At 37.0% G+C, this 21,567-nt stretch overlaps 3 protein-coding genes across 3 annotated transcripts; 1 reads left to right on the top strand and 2 right to left on the bottom strand.

Annotated features, from left to right (window-relative positions):
• The first annotated feature begins 6,932 nt into the window (after positions 1 to 6,932).
• On the top strand, positions 6,933 to 9,093 carry LOC133873065 (ammonium transporter 1 member 1-like). Its single transcript, XM_062310786.1, has 2 exons — positions 6,933 to 8,561; positions 8,900 to 9,093. The coding sequence occupies exon 1, from the start codon at positions 7,047 to 7,049 to the stop codon at positions 8,556 to 8,558; it is 1,512 nt and encodes a 503-aa protein (XP_062166770.1). The 5' UTR covers positions 6,933 to 7,046; the 3' UTR covers positions 8,559 to 8,561; positions 8,900 to 9,093.
• Positions 9,094 to 15,368: 6,275 nt separating this feature from the next.
• Positions 15,369 to 16,745, bottom strand: LOC133871052 (serine/threonine-protein kinase BLUS1-like). Its single transcript, XM_062308441.1, has one exon. The coding sequence runs from the start codon at positions 16,743 to 16,745 to the stop codon at positions 15,369 to 15,371; it is 1,377 nt and encodes a 458-aa protein (XP_062164425.1).
• A 2,722-nt stretch (positions 16,746 to 19,467) lies between these two features.
• LOC133868893 (serine/threonine-protein kinase BLUS1-like) lies at positions 19,468 to 20,883 on the bottom strand. The gene has a single exon (XM_062305898.1). The coding sequence runs from the start codon at positions 20,881 to 20,883 to the stop codon at positions 19,468 to 19,470; it is 1,416 nt and encodes a 471-aa protein (XP_062161882.1).
• Positions 20,884 to 21,567: the final 684 nt, after the last annotated feature.

The raw sequence follows: 21,567 nt of genomic DNA, 5'->3' as shown, positions 1-21,567 counted from the left end.
CTTATCAAAAGTTCCATCTGAATAGTTAAAAAAGCAATAAATCATTATTTAACGAGGCATGTTATTTAGTATATTTAGGTCTTTTTTATTTATTTTTTTAAATTTAAAAATTAACTATTAGATCGGTTGAATTCACGTAATAAGACAGATAGATGCAAATCATTAATTTTCAAAATGAGAGGAGAAAAAAATACAAAAAAAAAAATGTTTATTTAATTTTAACCGCCCTTGTCGGGTTTTGAGTAATATCTCTTTTTAGAAGTACACCGTGTTGACCCAAGTTTTTGGACTTTTTGAATCATTTCAGATATTAATAAACAACTCTGGAATTTGTAATATGATAATTAAATTTTCTGATTATTAACATTATAGCAGTTTGTAGTTACCCTATGCCGCACGGAAGAGGTTTGTCCATAAAGTTGTTTCTGGACGAATCAGAGCTTTTGCCTTCATATTTCAAACTTGATATTTGACCACGGCCCTGCTTGGTAATCCTTGTGGAGCGATTTTTTTTTTTTTTTTAATAAAAATAAAATGTGATTGATGTAATATGGAGTAGGAAGAAGTTTAAAATTATTTTATGAAAAAGTGAAAAAATTTTGTTTTTGTAGTAATTTTTTTTTTAATTTGAATAATAATAATAATAATAATAAATAATTGATGTGATATAAAAAATAAAAAAAATGAAAATGTTTTGATGTTGACTTTTTTTTGGAGAGAAGTGAAAAAAAGAAGAAGGGGGGATTATCAAACAGGCCTGATCTTTCTAAATATAGAAAGAAAAAAAGTCAGAAAAAAATAGGAAAGAAAACCAAGAGGTACAAAATTATTTTGAATGTACTTAGCTGCGTACAATTAGAACGTGCATTTAGTCAATGCTGTGACAGTGACGAAGGAACATTCTTGCGTGGTTTGGCTTGCTTCAGAAAATGGGTACCCTTCTTTGTTCTGACCTTATTTTAAGATGAAAGGGGATTGAGGAGGTCAAGGCAATGACTATTAATTGTTTGAATAAAATAGGGCAAGAGAAATGAATCCATTGGCGTTATCTACAACCTTTTCAAATTAGAGGTCAGCTTGATATATATTGATGTTTTCTTTTATTTGAGAGATTTTTTTATTATTTGGAAATAAACAATAAAATGAAGAAAAAATATAAAATAAAATTGCCAACTTCTGTTTCCTTGACATGTTATACCCTGGTGAGAAACCGAGAATCCTTTCAATATGCAATTTGATTACTTTTTTCCACTTAGAATAATCAAACAATCTTTTCCTTTTCGTTGGCATTCAAAGCACGGAGGGCAACGGTCAAATCAATGACAGCATCCCATTTGATTATTAAGCAAACACTAGTAATTAATTGCATTCATAAACGTACACCTACACCTTCGTAGGTGTTGACTTAGTGGTATTGGCATAATGTTAAGGGAACGAGACTCAACTCATGTCCACTAATCTTTGCTCCCTTGTTTTTTGTTATTATGTTTTAAGTGGGACTTAAACTTAAATCAGATCGGAGCGGATCAGGTGATTGTGAAAGACTGTTTATTGGACTCACTTATCTGGCTAAATACTTGAACAATTCAATTTTTATTTGGTTAGGTGGGTTTCATAATTTGAAAGGATCTTAATTCGATTGTGGCTCGACTCGTCTTATAAGAAACACCCACGAATAATTTCAAAATTCTTTACGAATCTATTTAAGTCCCTCTTGACTAGTACTTAGCGGGTAAGGTATTACTTTGGTCACACCTAAATAGAGAGTTTTACTCTATAATGAATAATCTTAGTACTTACCCTTTTTTTATCAAAAAAAAAAAAAAAAAAAAAGCATTCACAAACATATAGAATCCAGGCTAAACCGCATATTAATACTCATTATGTGATTAATCATCTAAAACCCCCATAACCTTCCAGTAAGTCATAAATAAAAGAACTTTAATGGTGTTATTGTTTAGAGAAATGCAATTTTTTATTTATTTAAATCAAACATTAAATTTGTGGGATCACATGATTGATTTGCAATAGAGGTGAATCGCAGATGGACCAAAGAATGTGAGGTACGTGTCAACTCCCTATTGTTTATTCCATCTAGAGATTCTGATAGGTAGTTCAAAATTGTGTAAGTGGATACTGAATGGTGGTTGCACTTAGAATATTGGTGCTGGTTAGTAGAATGTTAAAATATAGAACTTTCATTTCCGAGACAGAAAAGAATTCCAAGATGCATGATTCCATTTTGAAGCAAAGCGCCTAGGGGTGTAAATGAGCCGAGCTCGAGCGAGCCAGAACCGAGCTCGAGCTCATTCATTACGAGCTCGAGCTCATTCATCACGAGCCCGAGCCGATCTCGAGCTTATTCATCACGAGCTCGAGCCGAGTTCGAGCGGTAATAATTAAGTCTAGTCGAGTCGAGCCGAGCTTATACGAATTTAACATTTGTTCTTTTATTACCATTAATTCTACTTTCCATCAAAGTTAGAATTAATTAATAAGAATCATTAACTTCTCGTAGTTAATTAACCAACACTTTATTAAGGTGTATTAATTAACCATTAACCAACAATTAATAAAGGAGGATTAATTTACACATTAAGATCGAGTCTAATAAGTTGTCTTATGTGTCAGGTCATGTGGGACATTGAATTCTTACAAGAAGCACTTGTTATTAAAACATGTGATTCTCACATGTTAAGGGACACATGTTAATCTTATATGTGAGTTGTATTAAATTTCATACCTACTGGTTTGTAGGAAATTTATGTCATTTAATTATAAATAAAAAAAAATGTAACAATAGTCAATATAAATATTAAGTTAAAACATTAATAATTATAATAATTATATTTTCATATGGTTCTATATATCAAATGATAATAATACCTTCTTTTTTTTTTAAAGTCTAATGATAATTCTTAGATCATATGATTCATATCTAATGGTTATGTAGCACAAATGCACAATGTTATATCATATGATCTAAATTCTAATGATAACACCTAAATTATTATCATAATTAACACATTAGTAATTCCAATCGAACCAATCGACCAATCCTAATAACTTAATTTGGGATTATATGAATTACATTGTCATTATATATGAATAATATGATTAAGTTTAAAAAGTGTTATTATAATTCGTATAATTAATATGAATTCATACTTATGTATATAATCTATATACCTAATCATTGTATCTAAGACTCTAAGTATTATTAATAATTATTAGATACTTAAAATCTTACATCATACTTAATCAGTGTATCTAAGTATCTAAATAATTAATCATTTTATTTGTATGCTCATATGATCTTAGATTTTGAATCACGTGATGACGGTGATGTAATGATTCATAAGTATCTAATAATAATACTTATAAGTTATAACATTGAATATAGTGAATCAATAATTACATGTTATATGCTACAATGTTATATTATTATATGATCATATAATCATATTATATTACATAAATAATATAATATGAATTATATGATTAAGTATTTGAATTGTCATTATATCATATGATTATATGATTAACAATTAAGTATTAATATTATTCACTTTTACTATTTTATATACATATTGATACAACCAAATAATTATAATCAATTAATATTTATTGACTATTTTTATTTGTTACTTAATTCATGCTTATATATAGTATATTGTACAAATAAGTTATATATTAACAAATTAAAACTTATTTTTAACATATATATATATATATATATATATATATATATATATATATATATATATACGAGTCGAGCCTTAATAAACGAGTCGATCCTTATACGAGCGGGTTCACGAGCTTTAATCGAGTCGAGCCGAGTTTATACGAGTTTGCATTGTTTAATAATCGAGTTTGATTTTCGTGTTCACGAATAGCTCATTTAATAATCGATTCGAGCACGAGTCGAGTTTATTCGAGCCGATCCCGAGTAAGCTCACGAGTAGCTCAACTCGTTTACACCCCTAAAAGCGCCTTTTGATGAATTTAAAGAGACCATTGTTGATGGGTTCTTTGGTTGGAGAAATGGAACTTTACCTAATCCCACATTCATGGGAAATGATGGGACAAGAGAAAGAAGGGTGGGGACATCAAACTTTTTAACTTTTATCTATCTAATTATATTGGGCGTTAGTGGAGTTAACTATATATTTTTTATAAATTAACGTGATAATTTACGTGATATTTGTTATGCAGCCAAACTGTAATGAATGACTGTTTTCATCCACCCATTGACATAAGCAGCAAAACTTAAAAATCTCCCTTTTACCCTAAAGATTTTACGTGGCAAAAGAGAATCATTTGAGATATTAATGGTAACATTTTGAATTTGATGTGCATCGCCATCCCAATTTGAAAAATATACCTAGGATGTTTGCATTATGCCAGGACTTAGATAAAACAATAAAAACAATAAATTCAAAGATTTACTGTTTGATTGATAAATTGGTTCGTTTTATATTAACTACTTTGGTTGATAAATTAAAGTAATCAGATGCCTCGTTAATGCGTCCCATTAGTCCTTTCATCTCAAAGATGAGCTTGACAATAGAACACATTTAATGCGCCACACGCTTGTTGTCCAAAGGATACATGAGCATCAAGGAATGTGACCTATTAAGTATCAAATCGTTGTTCCCCTTGAAAAGTTAAATGGTTTTAAGGATCCATTGATGTGTGCCCGTTTGTCCTTCTACCTAAGAAAAACTCGACCGACGGTAAATCACACTCATTTGATAGTGTCTCATACTCGTCCGATAGTTCAACGCCCCCACAGAACCTGACAATATGCGCAAAACTCGATAGTAGACTTGAAAAAAGGTTAAAGGTCATAAGGAAATAAAATTTTCATCACTCGGTTCAAAATGTGAACTGAATATGAAAATTGGGGGCCAACTGATGATACCATTTACTAGAAGCCCCGTAAGGCCTACTCATGCCCAACAAAAACTGTTACCCCTCGGGCCCAAGATAAGTCCATTTGTTTTTAGGTTGAGCTATGTCTCACGAGTTAGGCGGTCAGCCCTTCCTCGAGAGAGTTGCCAATCGATGGTCACATGGATAGAGAGTCATAAAAGGAAGGAGCCATTGAAGTGTTTTCCGAAGGAAAGCAACTCATGAGTATATACCGCATTCCATATTGGTTCTTTACCTTCGGCCCTTGTTACATCTAGTCTACTTACCAAATTGACAACAATCCTATAAATGAATTAAGGTAATGGTCCCTATTTTAAGGTATGTACATATTTTCCTCCAACTTTTCTTTTATTGGGTTCTCTTAAATACTTCATTGATTGTATCACAATGTTTTCCGCTTGTACCTCCAACAAGCTACCCTTGCCTGTTTGTTGTCTCATTAGGGCTCTTCGACTAAATTACTGATGCGTGATTAATTGTATGAATACGTACACTACTAATTCTTTGAAGATGTAGTGGGATTGTAAAGAAGTTTTATAGACACCTTGAGAGGTTTTTTTTTTTTTTGTGTGTGTGTAATATCAAGCCTATTTATATATGAGTTACTCTTAAATAATCATTTAATAAACAATCTTACTGTGTAGTGATGTTTTTCCACCTCAGTATTCAATTCCGTTTGGATAATTGAATAATGGATTATCTTACTATTTTGAAGGTAATAATAGTAATCCTTGATAATCATTATAATAATATTTTTTAAAAGGTTTAATCGGTACTTACTGCTCGATATGTTTGAATTCTGTACGTAATATTCCCAGATAACTTATAATAGAAAAAAAGAAAAAAAAAAACGTGCAATATATATATCATTCATCTGAAGTTGAACATAATAAAAAATTGAGTCCAAGTAAAAAAGTTTGACTGACTATTTTTCTATATATATTTCTTCTGTGAAATGGAGTGATCTTCCACTGCATGGAAAGCGTTAATGAAAAAAACCTTTAATTTACAGAAAATAATCTCTGGTAATCTTGAAAGATGAAAAGAAGTGAGGTTGGCCTTTTCTTTTCAATAAGACTTTGGTTTCTTGAGGGCTGAGGCAATTGTCAGATCATTATTTCAACCAAAAGAGATGTGGGAAACGATGATGAAAAAGACAACCAACAAAAATAAAATAAAATAAAATATATAGATATACTTAATTAATTATGCTTTTTATGACGCCATTTGTCATATTCTAACCAACTTTCCTTTTGCTTTTAATTAGTAAAAACAGAAATACATAGAGTGTAATAAAAAACAGAAATATTTATTGGGAAATGAAATGGGAACAGAGCATAATCTTGAACTTTTGTTTCGTAGAGTATAAAATGTTGGAACAGATTTGTAATAGTCTGTCTTAATTAACTCAACTTTTTAAATATTAAAAATATTATTTAAGCTATCAAACACAATTCCAAACATGCTCCATATTGTAAATAGCGGCCTCTTACTCTTGGAGTAAATAAATATTAAATAATGCTACACACATTTTTACACTATACTGTATACTCTTTTAGATGATTCTTAAAATTACTATTAAATTAAGCTTTTTTAAAAAATTACTATTAAATTAAAAATCACCTAAAAGCGTGTAAAAATAAATGTAAAAAATTAAAAGTACATAGGAGTACTAAAAAAATATAATATGGTATGCACGCTTCTATTCATTGCATATGCCCACTTTACCAATTGAAACCATTCCACGAAATCACCTGACAATAACAATCAGCTTAACTTAATAATTTGAACAATCAACGAAAAGAAAAAGAAAGAAAAACACCAGTTTCGATTATATTCAAATGCATTGATTTTTATTTTTTAATTTTTTTTTAAAAAAAAGAATCTGACAAAAATGAGCTGGAAGACTGGAACCGTAGAATCTCTGAATCTCCATCTCTTCCACAACAAATGTGAACCAGTTAGAAAAAAAGTCTTACCATTCCTACACAATAGCCCTCCTCGTTTTTTCTCGCCCCTATATAAAGAACCTCATACTACCTCTTCACCTACCACAACTACGACTCTTCCTCTCTCTCTCTCTCTCTCTCTTTCTCTCTGACCCAGCATCCATGGCGTCCCTGACCTGCTCAGCCGAGCAACTGGCTCAGTTCTTGGGCGCCAACACCACCAACCCAACCGCCGCCGCAGCTTACCTCTGCGACCAATTCTCCACCATCTCCAACAAGTTCACAGACACCGCCTACGCCATCGACACCACCTACCTCCTCTTCTCCGCCTACCTCGTCTTCTCCATGCAACTTGGCTTCGCCATGCTTTGCGCCGGCTCCGTCCGCGCCAAGAACACCATGAACATCATGCTCACCAACGTTCTCGACGCCGCAGCCGGTGGCCTCTTCTATTATCTCTTCGGCTTCGCCTTTGCCTTTGGCGCTCCCTCCAATGGCTTCATCGGCCGCCACTTCTTCGGCCTGAAGGATGTCCCCACGCAGACCTTCGACTACAGCTCGTTTCTCTACCAGTGGGCGTTCGCCATCGCCGCTGCCGGGATCACCAGCGGCTCCATCGCCGAGCGCACCCAGTTCGTGGCGTACCTTATCTACTCCTCCTTCCTCACCGGCTTCGTCTACCCAGTTGTCTCCAACTGGTTCTGGTCCTCCGATGGCTGGGCCAGCGCGTCCAACACTGGTAATCTTTTGTTCGGTTCCGGCGTCATCGACTTCGCTGGCTCCGGCGTCGTCCACATGGTCGGTGGCATTGCCGGTTTATGGGGCGCACTCATCGAAGGCCCCAGAATCGGCCGGTTCGACAGTTCCGGCCGCTCCGTCGCGCTCCGCGGCCACAGCGCGTCCCTCGTCGTCCTCGGCACTTTCCTCCTCTGGTTCGGCTGGTACGGCTTCAACCCTGGCTCGTTCACCAAGATCCTAAGCCCCTACAACTCCGGTAGCTACTACGGCCAATGGAGCGCCGTGGGCCGTACCGCCGTGACCACCACTCTCGCCGGGTGCACCGCCGCTCTCACCACTCTCTTCAGCAAGCGAATCCTCTCCGGCCACTGGAACGTGACCGACGTCTGCAACGGCTTGCTCGGCGGGTTCGCAGCGATCACCGCCGGGTGCTCCGTGGTCGAGCCCTGGGCCGCGATCATCTGCGGCTTCGTGGCCGCGGTGGTGTTGATCTCGTGCAACAAGTTGGCCGAGAAGCTGAAGTTCGACGACCCATTGGAGGCGGCGCAGCTCCATGGAGGGTGCGGCGCGTGGGGGATAATCTTCACGGCTCTGTTCGCGACGGAGAAGTACGTGAATGAGGTGTACCCGAAGGTCCCGAACAAACCGAATCGGCCCTACGGGTTGTTCATGGGTGGGGGCGGGAAGCTCCTGGCGGCCCACGTTATCCAGATCCTTGTGATCGTTGGGTGGGTCAGTGCCACCATGGGTCCTCTCTTCTATGCGCTTCACAAGCTCAAGCTTTTGCGGATCTCGGCCGAGGACGAGATGGCGGGTATGGATATGACCCGGCACGGTGGGTTCGCTTACATTTATCACGAAGATGATGAATTGCAAAAGGCCGGGATTCAGTTGAGGAAAATTGAACCTCGTGCAACGACCCCCACTTCCAATTAGAAAGTATGTATTTTGTTTCAAAAAAAAAAGAAAAAGAAAAAGAAAAAGAAAAAGAAAGTATGTATTTTATTTTATTTTATTTTTCTTTGTTTTTTCTGTGCTTTTTCAAAATGGGTCGTGAGTTATTATTGTTGAGATAAGATATCTTGTATAAAAAAAAAAAGGGGAATATTTGTGGGGCTAGTGGGGGGTTGGGTAGATGATGGGAAATAATGGATGTTGAAGATAATGAAGACTTGGACTAGCTGCCTTTGTATTTTTCTTTAATTATATATATATAATATGTTATTGTAGGGAATTTTTTTGTGTGTTATAAAATGGGCGTATGGGTCTTTTGGCAGGATGGTTGAGTCCGTGTTGGAGTAGCATTTTTGTATGGAAATGCTTTTGTAAAAGCTTTTGAAAGGTCAGGGAAAATAGATTTGACAGTGCTTTTCGGAATGATTGTGGCGTGTTTTGATTTTATCCAAAGTAATGACAGCACTCCAAATTGTCCAAAAGCGATAATGAATATGAAATTAGGGAATTCTGACCACATGATTCTTCTTTTGGCCTGTGAATATTATATTTAACGTGGTGAGCAATTAAATTGGATCTGATATGCCGTTTGAATAGGGACGTTGAAAATTTTATTTATTTATTATTATTATGGACACAAATTAACTAATTATCAAAGGGGAAAACATATTCATATAATTAAAGAATACAAAAACTAAGGGAAAGCATTGATTTAAAGAAATAAAGAAAAAGAAATGCTTGTTTCACAAAATATGGTTTGTGTTGCTGGCATTTAGCCAGTTCAGACAAATACGATTCACAAACCATCATTTGTGGCATCAAATAATGGCCCCTGAACACCACCGGGAGCAGTTGTTGGTTTCTTTTTTATAACACCTTATCACATATTATCTACAATTCAGATGATAACTACACTCCCATCAACACGGTTAATATTAACTGTCTCCGGTCTCCTTAATGTCTTGATAAAACTAAATCAAATGAACAAGGATCCATTTAATGTAACAGTGGAAGTATAGTGGTCTTTTTATATTTTCATAGAACGTAAAAAGACAACTACACCTTCACTTTTATATTAAATGAAGAGAATCATCTCCATTTCAAATGAAGATGATGATCCAAATTCGTAATTTTGTAGTTTTAAGTCAAATACGTATATTCTTTCACTTTTATAGGTTTATATACAAGAGAATATATGTTTTGTTTTGGTAAGTAAACCAAAATACTTTCATATGAAAGGCTGTTTTCAATCCCAAACTCCATGGAATTATGGCTCATTTTGGGACAGCCTTATTGTGTACGAATCAGCAATTCTTGCACATCAATCCTGTATCAGCAAAATTCAACAAATGATGTCGGCTATTATATAGATTGGTCTAGCTGTTTTTTTTTTTTATTTTTCTTTTTGTTTTGTTTTGTTTTATTTTATTTTTATATTGGCAAGTCTAGCTGCCACGAGTCTTTACATCCACCAAAAATCTGAAACAGCCTTATTAAATAGCCATAACTCTTCTACAAAGAATTGAAAGATTGTTCTCTTCCCATGTCCACTACGTGATCTGGAAGAATCTCAAAAATCAGAAAAAAAAAAAAAATGGAAAAAATGACTTTCCTATATATGTAACCTTACATCACCACAGCCGTCTGAATATTCTTTTAAATCTAAAAAATCAGCTATAATTGAATTTGTATTTTAATGTACAAGTACTCAAAGAATTGGTCAAAAATTCATGTTCAATTTTATTATTAATTTTTGAATTTTCCAGCACGCCAAAGTTCGTGCAATAGCTTCGATGAAGATTCCGTGCAATAGCATGAAACGTGGGCAGTCAAAATATTAAAAAACGGGAGAGACTTAACAACTAAAGCAAAAGCCATCTTTTGTTGACTTGAGAAAAGAATAGTCAAAAGTCCAAGAACCAACAGTTGCTTTATAATCTGTACGGCTATTGCATTTTCGAGTCTCTTTTAAGATCTTTGGTTGTACAGCGACAAAGATTCCTTGTAATCTTCTTTTTCAAGATAGCATTTGCTATCATATATTGCTGAAACGCTTCAATGGGCAAGTACAAGGATAGAGGTACAAGATCCCCCTAAACTTTAAGTCAGAAAACAAATCTGACTTGAAGCAGTTGCCTAATTACAATCCACAAATATTACAAGGACCCTAATTAAATCACCTCTTTACAATTAAAGCTCATACAATTAACATAAGAGGATTGGCCTAGTCTACCCAGACACCAAATAAGCCCATGAACATTTGTGCATTACAAATAGACAAACTGTGATCCACAATAGACACATGGGAATGTACACAGAAAACAGAAAAACCCAAAGCAGCTGCCAGCAGAAAGAACAATGGCGGAAAACCGCCGGAGACGGCGGCGCGTGGAGGACACGCGCCGTCCCCGGTACCACCCAGCAGAAGAGCGACCACCGTAGACCCTAACCAACGCCGTGCACGGCTAGAAAAGGTGGAACGTGTCCAACACGCGCGCCGAAGAGCGACAGGCAGGCAGGCGCGTGCCGTCCACGCGCCGGGAACCGCGTACCGCAGTGGCTTGAGCTTCCGGCAGCTGGGCCGGACGACGCCGGTGAACGCCGCTAGGGGGCGCGTGTCATGAAATAAACACCGGAGGAGTGTAGATTTGGCACCAAAGATTAAGACCAAATTTTGAACAAAACCGGCCAAACCTCCGTAAAAGACACGAAAACCGCCACAATCCCGAGCTAGAACACCTACATTTGAGCCTTCCTGCTAAGAAGAAGAGAAAGAGAAAAGAAAAAAAACACAAACAAACCACCATAGCCTTGAAAGGCTAGGGGAAAGCTAGCCTCAACTGAGAAAACTCAGGAGGAACCAAAACCTTAGTCCAAGAGGACTAAGGGACAAAACCAAAGCCGGGGGGAAGGAGGCTGGCCTCCCTCCCCCAGCACCGACGAGAAATCAGTTGTCTGCAAGAAAAGAGAAAGAGAGAGCTGAAAAACGTGCATTTACAGGGTCTCAATTATAAAAAATATTATTAACGAATGAGATCAATTTCTTAATATATATATATATATAACCGAACACCATTTATTATGTAACACCCCGGTCCTAATTGTTTTTTTTTTTTTTTTTTGACTTGTCCACATAAAAGGGGAGGAGAGATTTGAACTAGTGACATTTGTTTCATGAGGCGTGATTCTAATTGTTATTGGACACAAATTTCATAGAAACTGGTTCATAGAAAATTCTTACAAATTAATCTCTAAAAGTGACATGTGTCCTTTAAATTATTAAAAAAACATATAAAAAGCACGTGCAATTAAAAAAATATGTACTTAATTCTCACATGTAAATGACACATGTCATTATTAGAAGTTGGTTTGTATGAAATGAATTGTCCATTGGTATTATAAAACAATCATCCCAATCATTTGTTACATCATGCTTGAATAGATACCTATCCTAATTGTATTGCTTCGACCGTATTTACTAAGCAAGAATCCTTTGATATATGGTATTTAAAGATTTAAAGATGATTTTCATTTAAAAAAAAAACTAATCTTATATTAAGGAGATGAGTAATCCACATAGAGCGTGTGGTTTACAAAGATATATAGTCATGGGTGTTAAAGTCTCACATTGCTTAATTATTATGTGAAACTAAGCTTTCTAAGTGATTATAAGAAAGCTCGAAATTAACTAATTATTTTGAGGTGATAGTGCATATGAGTCCAGCACTTTTTCCTGGTAGGTCGTAACATATAACTTTCATAAGTGCAAAAGAAAAAAAGAAAAAAAGAAAAAAGCCTAGCTAGTTTAAATTAAAGATGCCTATCTTTTTCAGTAAGGGTTGTTATTTACAAAATTATTCCTGTTTCCAAAAACTAAGGTTAATTTAATTGGAAAAGCCTCAATGGTTTGCATTAGTTTTGTTAAATCAATGTTTAAATTTAGGACATTTATTACGATATCATGTTAAATCATTACTTATTTCAAAAATTTAACTTGATATAAAATGCTAAATGTAATCATTAAATTAAATTTTAACAGTTTTTGTAAAATGTGCTTTCGTTTTGGAACATCCAAAAGAAGAAGAGAAAATATTAAATATCTTATTATAATATTGGCAAATTTGAATGACTACCCGCAACTTAAACTAATTTCAATGGGTGAAAATGCGCGATGCCATACATGCCAAAATCTGACGACACAACACTCTGGTTGCCAATTGAGGAGCAGGATGAGGTATGATTAACCAGAAATATTCTAAAAGGAAGAATAGAAAGAAAATGAGACGTACGTAGGGATCGAGGGAAGAGTGGAGAGCTGCACATAACCGCCACAATTTTTTAGTCTATTTGATTAATTTCTTAGTCCAATATTTAGAATATATAGTTAACCCGCATGCTGGGATACCGATCGGAAATGCATGCAAAGAGAGGAAAAATTAGTAGAAAAACTTGTCGGAGTGAGCCGATGAAGAATAACTCGATGCTTGAATCAGTATAGTGTATGAGAGAAAACTGAATGAAAAAGATTTTTGGGAGAGCGTAATGGTCGTAATTGTGCTGGAATATGTGTCCCTTTTTATGAGACAGTTCATGAAAATGGTTCATTGGATGCTTGCCACGTGGTGTGCTTAGAGTTATCTAGGGTTTTCTAATATTATTAAGTAATTTTTTTTCACGTAGTAGACATTTCCTTGAGTGGGATTGGCCTGGTAGTTTATATCCGCAACGGTATTAGATATAAGGTTTGAATTTGTGTTCTTTTTAGGTAATTGTTGACCTAATTAACTAGCTAGTTGTTGATTTTACATCTCAAATTGCTTGGACAGCTTTTGTGTATCACCAAATACTCTTGACATCCAAAGGGTAGATTCCATTTTATTAATTCGGATTGAAAGAGCAGGCAATGCTTGATGGTTGGAGCTTGAACAACACTCAATTGATTTTAGTTGCTTTGATCTTAATCACAACTCAAGCTTGAAGAGAAGGTCCACCTTAAAATAGACATGAAATCCGAAATGAAAAGAACAAATCAAATTAAATATATATAACACCATGACCCAATTGAAAAATGAAGTATCATCCACAAAAACACAGCATGAGAAGATCTCATACTAACAGCAAATTAACTCCAAAGCCCAAAATAGTGACAGACGTGTCTCCAACGAGTGCATAGAACAATCTAGCTAGTTCTGATTGATGACTCCAATATTTAGATCATCTAGATCATGGATATATATATAACTGAGAATCAAATATCAAAATACTGATAAAATAATCTCAGAGTATTAAAGAAATTGTTTATTACTGCAGTCTAAAAGCGCCAGCTAAGCTTTTCCAACTTTCATCTCAATAGCTCAGATGATTATTTAGACAAAATAGTAAAGAAAGATATAAAAAGTTGGCCTTGCCTATTGCTAACCTTATTTCCTGTTTTTTTTTTTTTTTTTGAATGAAAGAAATCTTTATAGAACCAAACACCAAACAAAATCCCACCAAAATGGTGCAAACTACACACAGGGCAAAGGAGACCCAACAACTCACTAAGCCCTACCAACTGAAAACCATAACCAAAACAGGGCAAATACAAGCCCAACCCAACAAGCCTACAAGGCAAACACAAACCAAGCCACCTGCATTCTGCATAATCCACAGAACCCTAACCAACTACAATCCATTATGCATTCTGCAAAATAAGCCAAACTGCAATCTGCAACCTGCAAACAAACCAATCTGCATTCTGCATTCTAAAACTTGCCAACTGCAACTCAACAACTAGCAACGGCTACTAGCCGTAACACCAAAGAAAGAACAGACCAACCCAACTCAGCGACTAGCAAACAAACAGTCACCCAGATTAAACCAGATTCCATCTCTGAGCAAGCTGTATATTTGCCATAGATTGCTTGAAATTTCCTTTTACCAATTAACATCCGAGCTTTAACCTCCCATTTAATTCGCAAAATAATTGCTTCCTCAGTGAGTATATTACTACTACGCAGAATGACATTTCTCTGTTTCCAGATATTATAGACTGCAGCACCTAAGCATAGTAGACGCAATCTAGTTTTAAAACAGTCCCTCTGCAACTCAGCACCACACTAGGAACTAATATCTTCCCATGTCTCTACTAGCTTCTCCTCTAGACAAAGATCCATCAACCTCATCCAAATGCGCTTGCTGAACCCGCATTGGAAGAACAAGTGCTCCCTATTTTCAATGACCTTATTTCCTTTTCTTACACTAAGATATAAAGAAACAGTAACATATATATTACAATCCTAAGTTTTCCTTAGGAGAAAACTTGAGATATAATGCATAGACATATATCAAAGAACTAATTCATGTCAAAGAAGAAAGAGAGGGACCTAGAGACTTAATAACTCTGCTCCAATTATTACTAAATTTATCTATGACCTTAAGGAGTGCATCAGTGCATGTCCACTCGATGGCACTCTATCGGCACCATCATTAACACTATCAAACACCAGAAATCTGAAGCCTGAGAAACGAGTAAAGGCAAAAGTTTTGCACCAAAAGAAAGACACAATTTGTTCAGTTGCCTTATCAATCGGCACCAGATATGGTCATTACTATCAAACACCAGAAATTAATATCAAGACTGAGAAACGGAAACTTCTTTTATTAGAATCACAAGACAATTACCATGCAACTCTCTATTCTGACACCACATAGAAGATAATAGGCACAAAGGCAGCAGTGTTGTACCAAAAGAAAGAAAAAATTTCAGCTTTCTCTTATTAGAAATATACACAAATGCTAAATGTCCTTTCTTCAATCAGCAGCACCAGACGTTTGAACCTTGAGAATTTCCAGCTCTATTTCCAACGCGAAGCTCCTCTCTTTCTCCTTCTCCAAGTCAATCCACAGACTCTCTATAACCTGAGCCATCTGCTCCTCCTCCATGATCACCTCCCCACCTTCCTCCCCACGTAACTGACAAATCACACTGCTCACCACTGCCCTTTGCTCATCCAAGCTCCTCTTCAACGCCTCCAGACCCTCCAGTACTACCACATCCTCACCACCACTTCTTCTGTTCTCAGCCTCACTGTGACAACCCACTACGGCCGCCTCTTCCACAACTTGACCCGTTGAACTCGGAATGATTAACTCGCCTGATGACCCACCCGACTCACCTTCCTTGTCTTCCATTATTATAGCTTCACCGCCAAACCGAACTTGTTTCACAACTGAATCGTCAGCAGCACTGGACTCTGTTGGGAAGACTGGGTCGAGTTCAAACCCGTCCTCGTTGAAGCTCCACCAAGTGATCCTCCTTCTCTTTTGTACACTCTGCCTCGCTGAGTCACCACCCTTCTTGAACCTTTCTTCAACACTAGGCAACTCCTGCAAGATATTCTTTACAAGAAAATCCGAATCCATGCAATTCTTGAAGAACAAATGCTTTGACAATGCCTCTGCCGTGGGCCTCTGTGATGGGTCTTGATGGAGACAAGAAGCCACCATGTCTTTGAAAGCCTTGGAGAACTTCTTGTGCTTTTCATTCTTGGGCTCATTTGACAAAGGGGGGCGTCCGTGAGCCAATTCTAATGCAGTGATTCCAAAGGACCATATATCAGCCTTTTCCGAGTTTATTACCTCCGGCTCCGGGATCATCCAATAAGGCGTGCCCGCAACAACGGGCGATGGGGTCATTCCAAAGTCTGCAAGCTTCACGGACCCGTTTGAGTCAATGAGGATGTTACCGGCCTTGATGCCTTTGTGAAGGTATCCTTGGTTGTGAAGATAGGACAAAGCGCTTAGAGTTTCTTTGAGAAGTATGGCGATGCATGGCTCGGATAAGCCGTCTGGGAAAGAAGAAGACATTATGGATTGTAAAGAGCCGGCGGACATGAATGGCATGACCACCCAAAGGCGATCAGCAACTGTGAAGGAGCAGTGAGCGGTGAGGATGTTTGGGTGGGAGAGAAGCGACATGGTCTTGGCTTGGCGTCTAACAATTTCTATATCCGCCCGGGATTGATCAAGATGGATGGCTTTGATTGCCACCACCATGGAGTCCAGGGGCACGCATACGGCTTTGTAAACAACAGCGCCATCACCAAAACCAACTTCATGAAGAATGTTGTAGGAGTTTGAGTCCAATGGGTATTGGACCTTTTTAGGCTCTTCTTCTTCGTTGATCATCTTGGATGGGTTTTGAGGAAAGGGTTTGATTCGTTTTACTGGGTTTGATTCTTGGATAAGGCGGGCTAATGAGAGGAAGACGATGATATATATATATATATGTATTGAAAAGGATGAGGAAAAAGAAAGTAGGATTTTGGCGGTTTTCTTGTTAGAGTTGAAAGGGAGAATCTGTTAGAGCGCGCGGTTATATGTTTTTAGCGGAAGACGACGAACGGTTGAGATTTAACTGTAGTAGTTTTAAGCCAAACGACATCGTGTAGGGCTAAGAAAACTCTATAAGAAAATACCCGGTAAATAAATAACATTAAGCAAGAAGCTAGCTCGTGCTCTTAGCCTTTTCCTGAGCAATCGAACGGTTAGCTAGCCTTCTGCATTTCTTCTCCAAAGCCCATATCAGTCTGAAAGCTCTATTAAAAAAAGAAAAAAGAAAAAGTAAAAGGTTCAAGTAACTCTTAAATTACCATTCAATTGATAATGTTTATTTAAATTTTAAATTGAGATAATATATATACTTATATATAGGTTGTAATTTAAACAAGTATTGAATGTTCAAGCTTGGTTCGTTTAAATTTTATTTATTTTCAAACTCTGTTTATTTATTTTCAAACAAGCTTGATCGCACTTGTTCAGAAGCTACTCAATTAACTTATTTATTCCATATATAAAGTAAATGTCGCGATTGTTAAATAATTTTTTATTTTATTTTTGTAATCATACTAATTATTAGTTATTTAATTTTTGTGAAGATTTATTATTTGAGTAATTAGATAAATTAACTTGAATTTTAAACAATTATATCTTGAGTTTATATGTTTTTCTCATAGTATGTATATATATTCATACACACACATACATAAAACCACTCATGTACACACAAATAGACATATATTTATATCAAGATTCATAATTACAATAATTGAAGCTATATCTATTCCATTACGAAGAAAATTCATTTTTATCTTTTTAAATACTTAACATGATCTCATTACAAATTTAAAAATAATATTATAAAAATAGCAAAAATAAAGTTATACAAGTTTGACTTGTTTAACAAACTAACTTGAATTTTGGTTCAATCTTTGTTCATTTTTAATGCTCCGTTTGTTTCGGTATAAAATGATTTCTGAAAAATGATTTCGGTATTTTACGGTGTTTAGTAGGGGCGAAAATAATGGTCAACGAAAATCATTTTCGGTTTGATCGTAAAAGCTTCTTTAATTTTTGAAAAACGATTTATGGTTTTAAAAACCGTAAATCGTTTTTCGAAATTATATTCTTCGTCTTTGCACGCACGTTTGATATTCGATTGCCCGAATCCGGCTGTAGTTGGTCGTTCAAAACCAGGCTGCACCGAAATCCGGCATCATCCGGCCACTGGAATATTGTCGGTGCCTGAATCTGACGACATCCGGCCACCGCCGCCAGATGCTGGCGGACCAACTTCAGGCGGAATCCGGTCGGATTTGACCAAAATGGCTGGGATCCAGCCACTGATCCGACCGGATCTGGCTAAAATGGCCGGGATCCGGCCGGATTTGACCAAATCCGGAGCAGTCCTACCGGAATCCGGCCAAACATGTTCGCCGGAATCCGGTGACGGCGACCTAACGTTGCCGGATTCCGGCAACAGCTGCATTTTCAGTTTTTGTAATTTTTTCATGCGAACCAAACACCGAAAAATATTTTCGAGAAAATTATTGTTTTTGAAATTGATTTCGTCGAAAATATTTTACAATGGAAACCATTTTACGTTGAAATAAACGGAGCATTAATAAAATGAATAGATCCCGAGCCGAGCTTATCTCAGCCAAGCCCGAGATTGTTCACTAGCAGCTCTTTTTATTTACAGTCCTATGCCCCCTAAATTACTAAAAATTTGTCATGTAACCAAGGCCAACAAAAAGACAAAAGTAACCATATATATATTTTTCAATAAGACAAAAAATACTCCTAAAAATTGAAAAGAAAGAAAACAAAAAAAATTTAAGGTGATCAAACCACCCCAAAACCATTAATATGAGATGATTTAGTCACCCCCTCTAACTGGCATAGGAGCTGGCCAAATTAACCCTGTCCTAGTTAAGAGATCGGGGCCTTGAGCCCTATATCGGTTAATGAGGAAAATCAGGGGCGGAATTAGTAAGGTGTTTGGAGTCTTCAATACCACCAAGCCCCAAAATGTAATTCATATTTATTTTATTTTATTTTATTTTTTTTTAAATTATCAATTTTGACCCCTTAATTTTTATTTTATTTTTTAAATTTCGCTCCCACGCCTAAAATCATAAATATTGCACACCCGGAGAAAAATGGTTCGCTCTCAGTACTCCTTTTGTTTAAGCCCATTAATTAAATTGTGTTCTTCGTTCCAGCGCACACACTCAAACTTTAATTCATTTCAAAGATCCCTTGCCTATGTGTGTTATATACCTACCAAAAAAAATAAAAAATAAAAAAAATGTTTTATATGAAGTGCATTTGTACGTGCTCAGAGAATTAACACTAATGCACGTCAAATAGTTGTATAGCCTACTTAATTAATTAAGGAGTGTCCACTCGATGATTGACATTTCTATCAAACACCAGAAATCTGAAGCCTGAGAAACGGAAACTTCTGTTATTAGAATCAAAGCCTTAAAGGCATTTTTTCATGACAAAGAAAATAATTTTTTCAGCTTTCTCTTTATTAGAAATATTAACAAAAGCTAAATGTCGTCCTTCAATCAGCACCACCACCACAGCTGCCATATGCACCGGACGCCTGAAGCTTGAAATCTTCCAAATCCGTCTCCAACTCCAAGCTCCACTTTCTCTCATTCTCGGTCTCAACCCTCAGCCTCTCTATAACCTGAGCCATCTCCTCCTCCCTCTTCATCTCCAACTCAATCAGATTGTTCACCGTTTCCCTTTGCTCATCCAAGCTCATCTTCAACGCCACTAGACCCTGCACCATAGCTTCACCACCGCTTCTTCTATTCTCAGCCTCGCTATCGCTATGACAACCCACTTGGGCCTCTTCCACAACTTGACCCGGTGAACTCGGAATTAACTCGCCTGACTCACCCGACTTACTTCCCTTGTATTCGATTATTATAGTTTCTCCGCCAAACCGAACTTGTTTCTCAGCTGAATCGTCAGTGGACTCTGTTGGGAAGACTGGGTCGAGTTCAAACCCGTCCTCGTTAAAGCTCCACCCACTGATTATCCTTCTCTCTTTCATACTACTCTGCCTCGCTGAGTCACACTCGTCGTCGTCGTCGTCCTCATCATCGCCATTCTTGCTCGTCAACCGCGCAAGTATATTAATCTTGCTTTCGTGGAACCTTTCTTCAACACTACGCAACCCCTGCAAGACGTTCTTTACAATAAAATCCAAACCCATGCAATTCTTGAAGAACGAATGCTTTAACAAAGTCTCTGCCGAGGGCCTCTTTGATGGGTCTTGATCGAGGCACGAAGCCACCATGTCTTTGAAGGCCTTGGACAAATTCTTGTGCTTTGAAGGAGGGAGGCGAGACAACGGAGGGCCTCCGTGGGCCAATTCTAATGCAGTGATTCCAAAGGACCATACATCAGCCTTTTGCGAGTGTAACTCTGGGGCCATCCAATAAGGCATTCCCGCGACATCAGCTTTAAGCATCAAAGATGATGATGCAAGCTTCACGGACCCATTTGAGTGAATAAGGATGTTAGCGGCCTTGATGTCTCTGTGAAGGTATCCTTGGTTGTGAAGATAGGACAAGGCGCTTAGAGTTTCTTTGAGAAGAATGGCAATGCATGGCTCGGATAAGCCGTCTGGGAAAGAAGAAGAAATTATAGATTGTAAAGAACCGGCGGACATGAATGGCATCACCACCCAAAGGCGACGATCAACTGTAAAGGAACAGTGAGCGTTGAGGATGTTTGGGTGGGAGAGAAGCGACATGATCTTGGCTTCGCGTCTAACATTTTCTAAATCCGCCAGGGATTGATCAAGATCGATGGCTTTGATCGCCACCACCGTGGAGTTCAGGGGCACGCATACGGCTTTGTAAACAACAGCGCTACCACCAAAACCAACTTCATGAAGAATGTTGTAGGAGTTTGAGTCCAATGGGTATTGGACCTTTTTAGGCTCTTCTTCTTCGTGAGCCATGAAACCGCGCGCCTTGATCTTTAATTGGATCGATGGGTTTTGAGGAAAGGGTTTGTTAAATATGTTTTACTGGGTTTAATTCTTGGATAAGGTGTACGTGGGCTAAATATGAGAGGAAGACGATGACATATATGTATTGAAAAAGGATGAGGAAAAAGAAAGTAGCGGATTTTAGCGGTTTTCTTAATTGTGAGAGTTGAAAAGGAGAAACTATTTAGAGCGCGCGGTTAATTATATATGTTTTCAGCGGATCGAAGACGAAAAAACCGAACGGTTGAGATTTAACTCTACTAGTTTTAAGCCAAACGACATCGTGTAGGGCTAAGAAAAATCTATAAGCAAAGAGAAGAAAGAAAAAGAAATAGTTTTTAGAAAAGAGTAATGCTACACATTATCCCCTTATCCTCCTTTTGTCCCTCTAAAATTGATGTGGCTCTTAAAATTACCATTGGATCAAAATCTAATAATGATATATCAAAAATTTAATGGTGATTTTAAGAGCCACATCAATTTTAGGGGGACAAAAAGAGAACAAGAGGATGATGTGTATCATTACTCTTTTCTAAAATCAAATATGGAGAGAAGTCCTCACAAAGTGATCGGAGAGAGAGACCCATATTCACATAAGAGCACATCCACCATAAAATTGGGCTCTGATTCTGGCCCATTTTGCGTCTTGATAGA

This window comes from Alnus glutinosa, chromosome 1, assembly GCF_958979055.1.
Source record: "Alnus glutinosa chromosome 1, dhAlnGlut1.1, whole genome shotgun sequence".
Lineage (NCBI taxonomy): Eukaryota > Viridiplantae > Streptophyta > Magnoliopsida > Fagales > Betulaceae > Alnus > Alnus glutinosa.
Note: the sequence above shows the minus strand (reverse complement) of the source record. Positions and strands in the feature narration are given on the sequence as shown.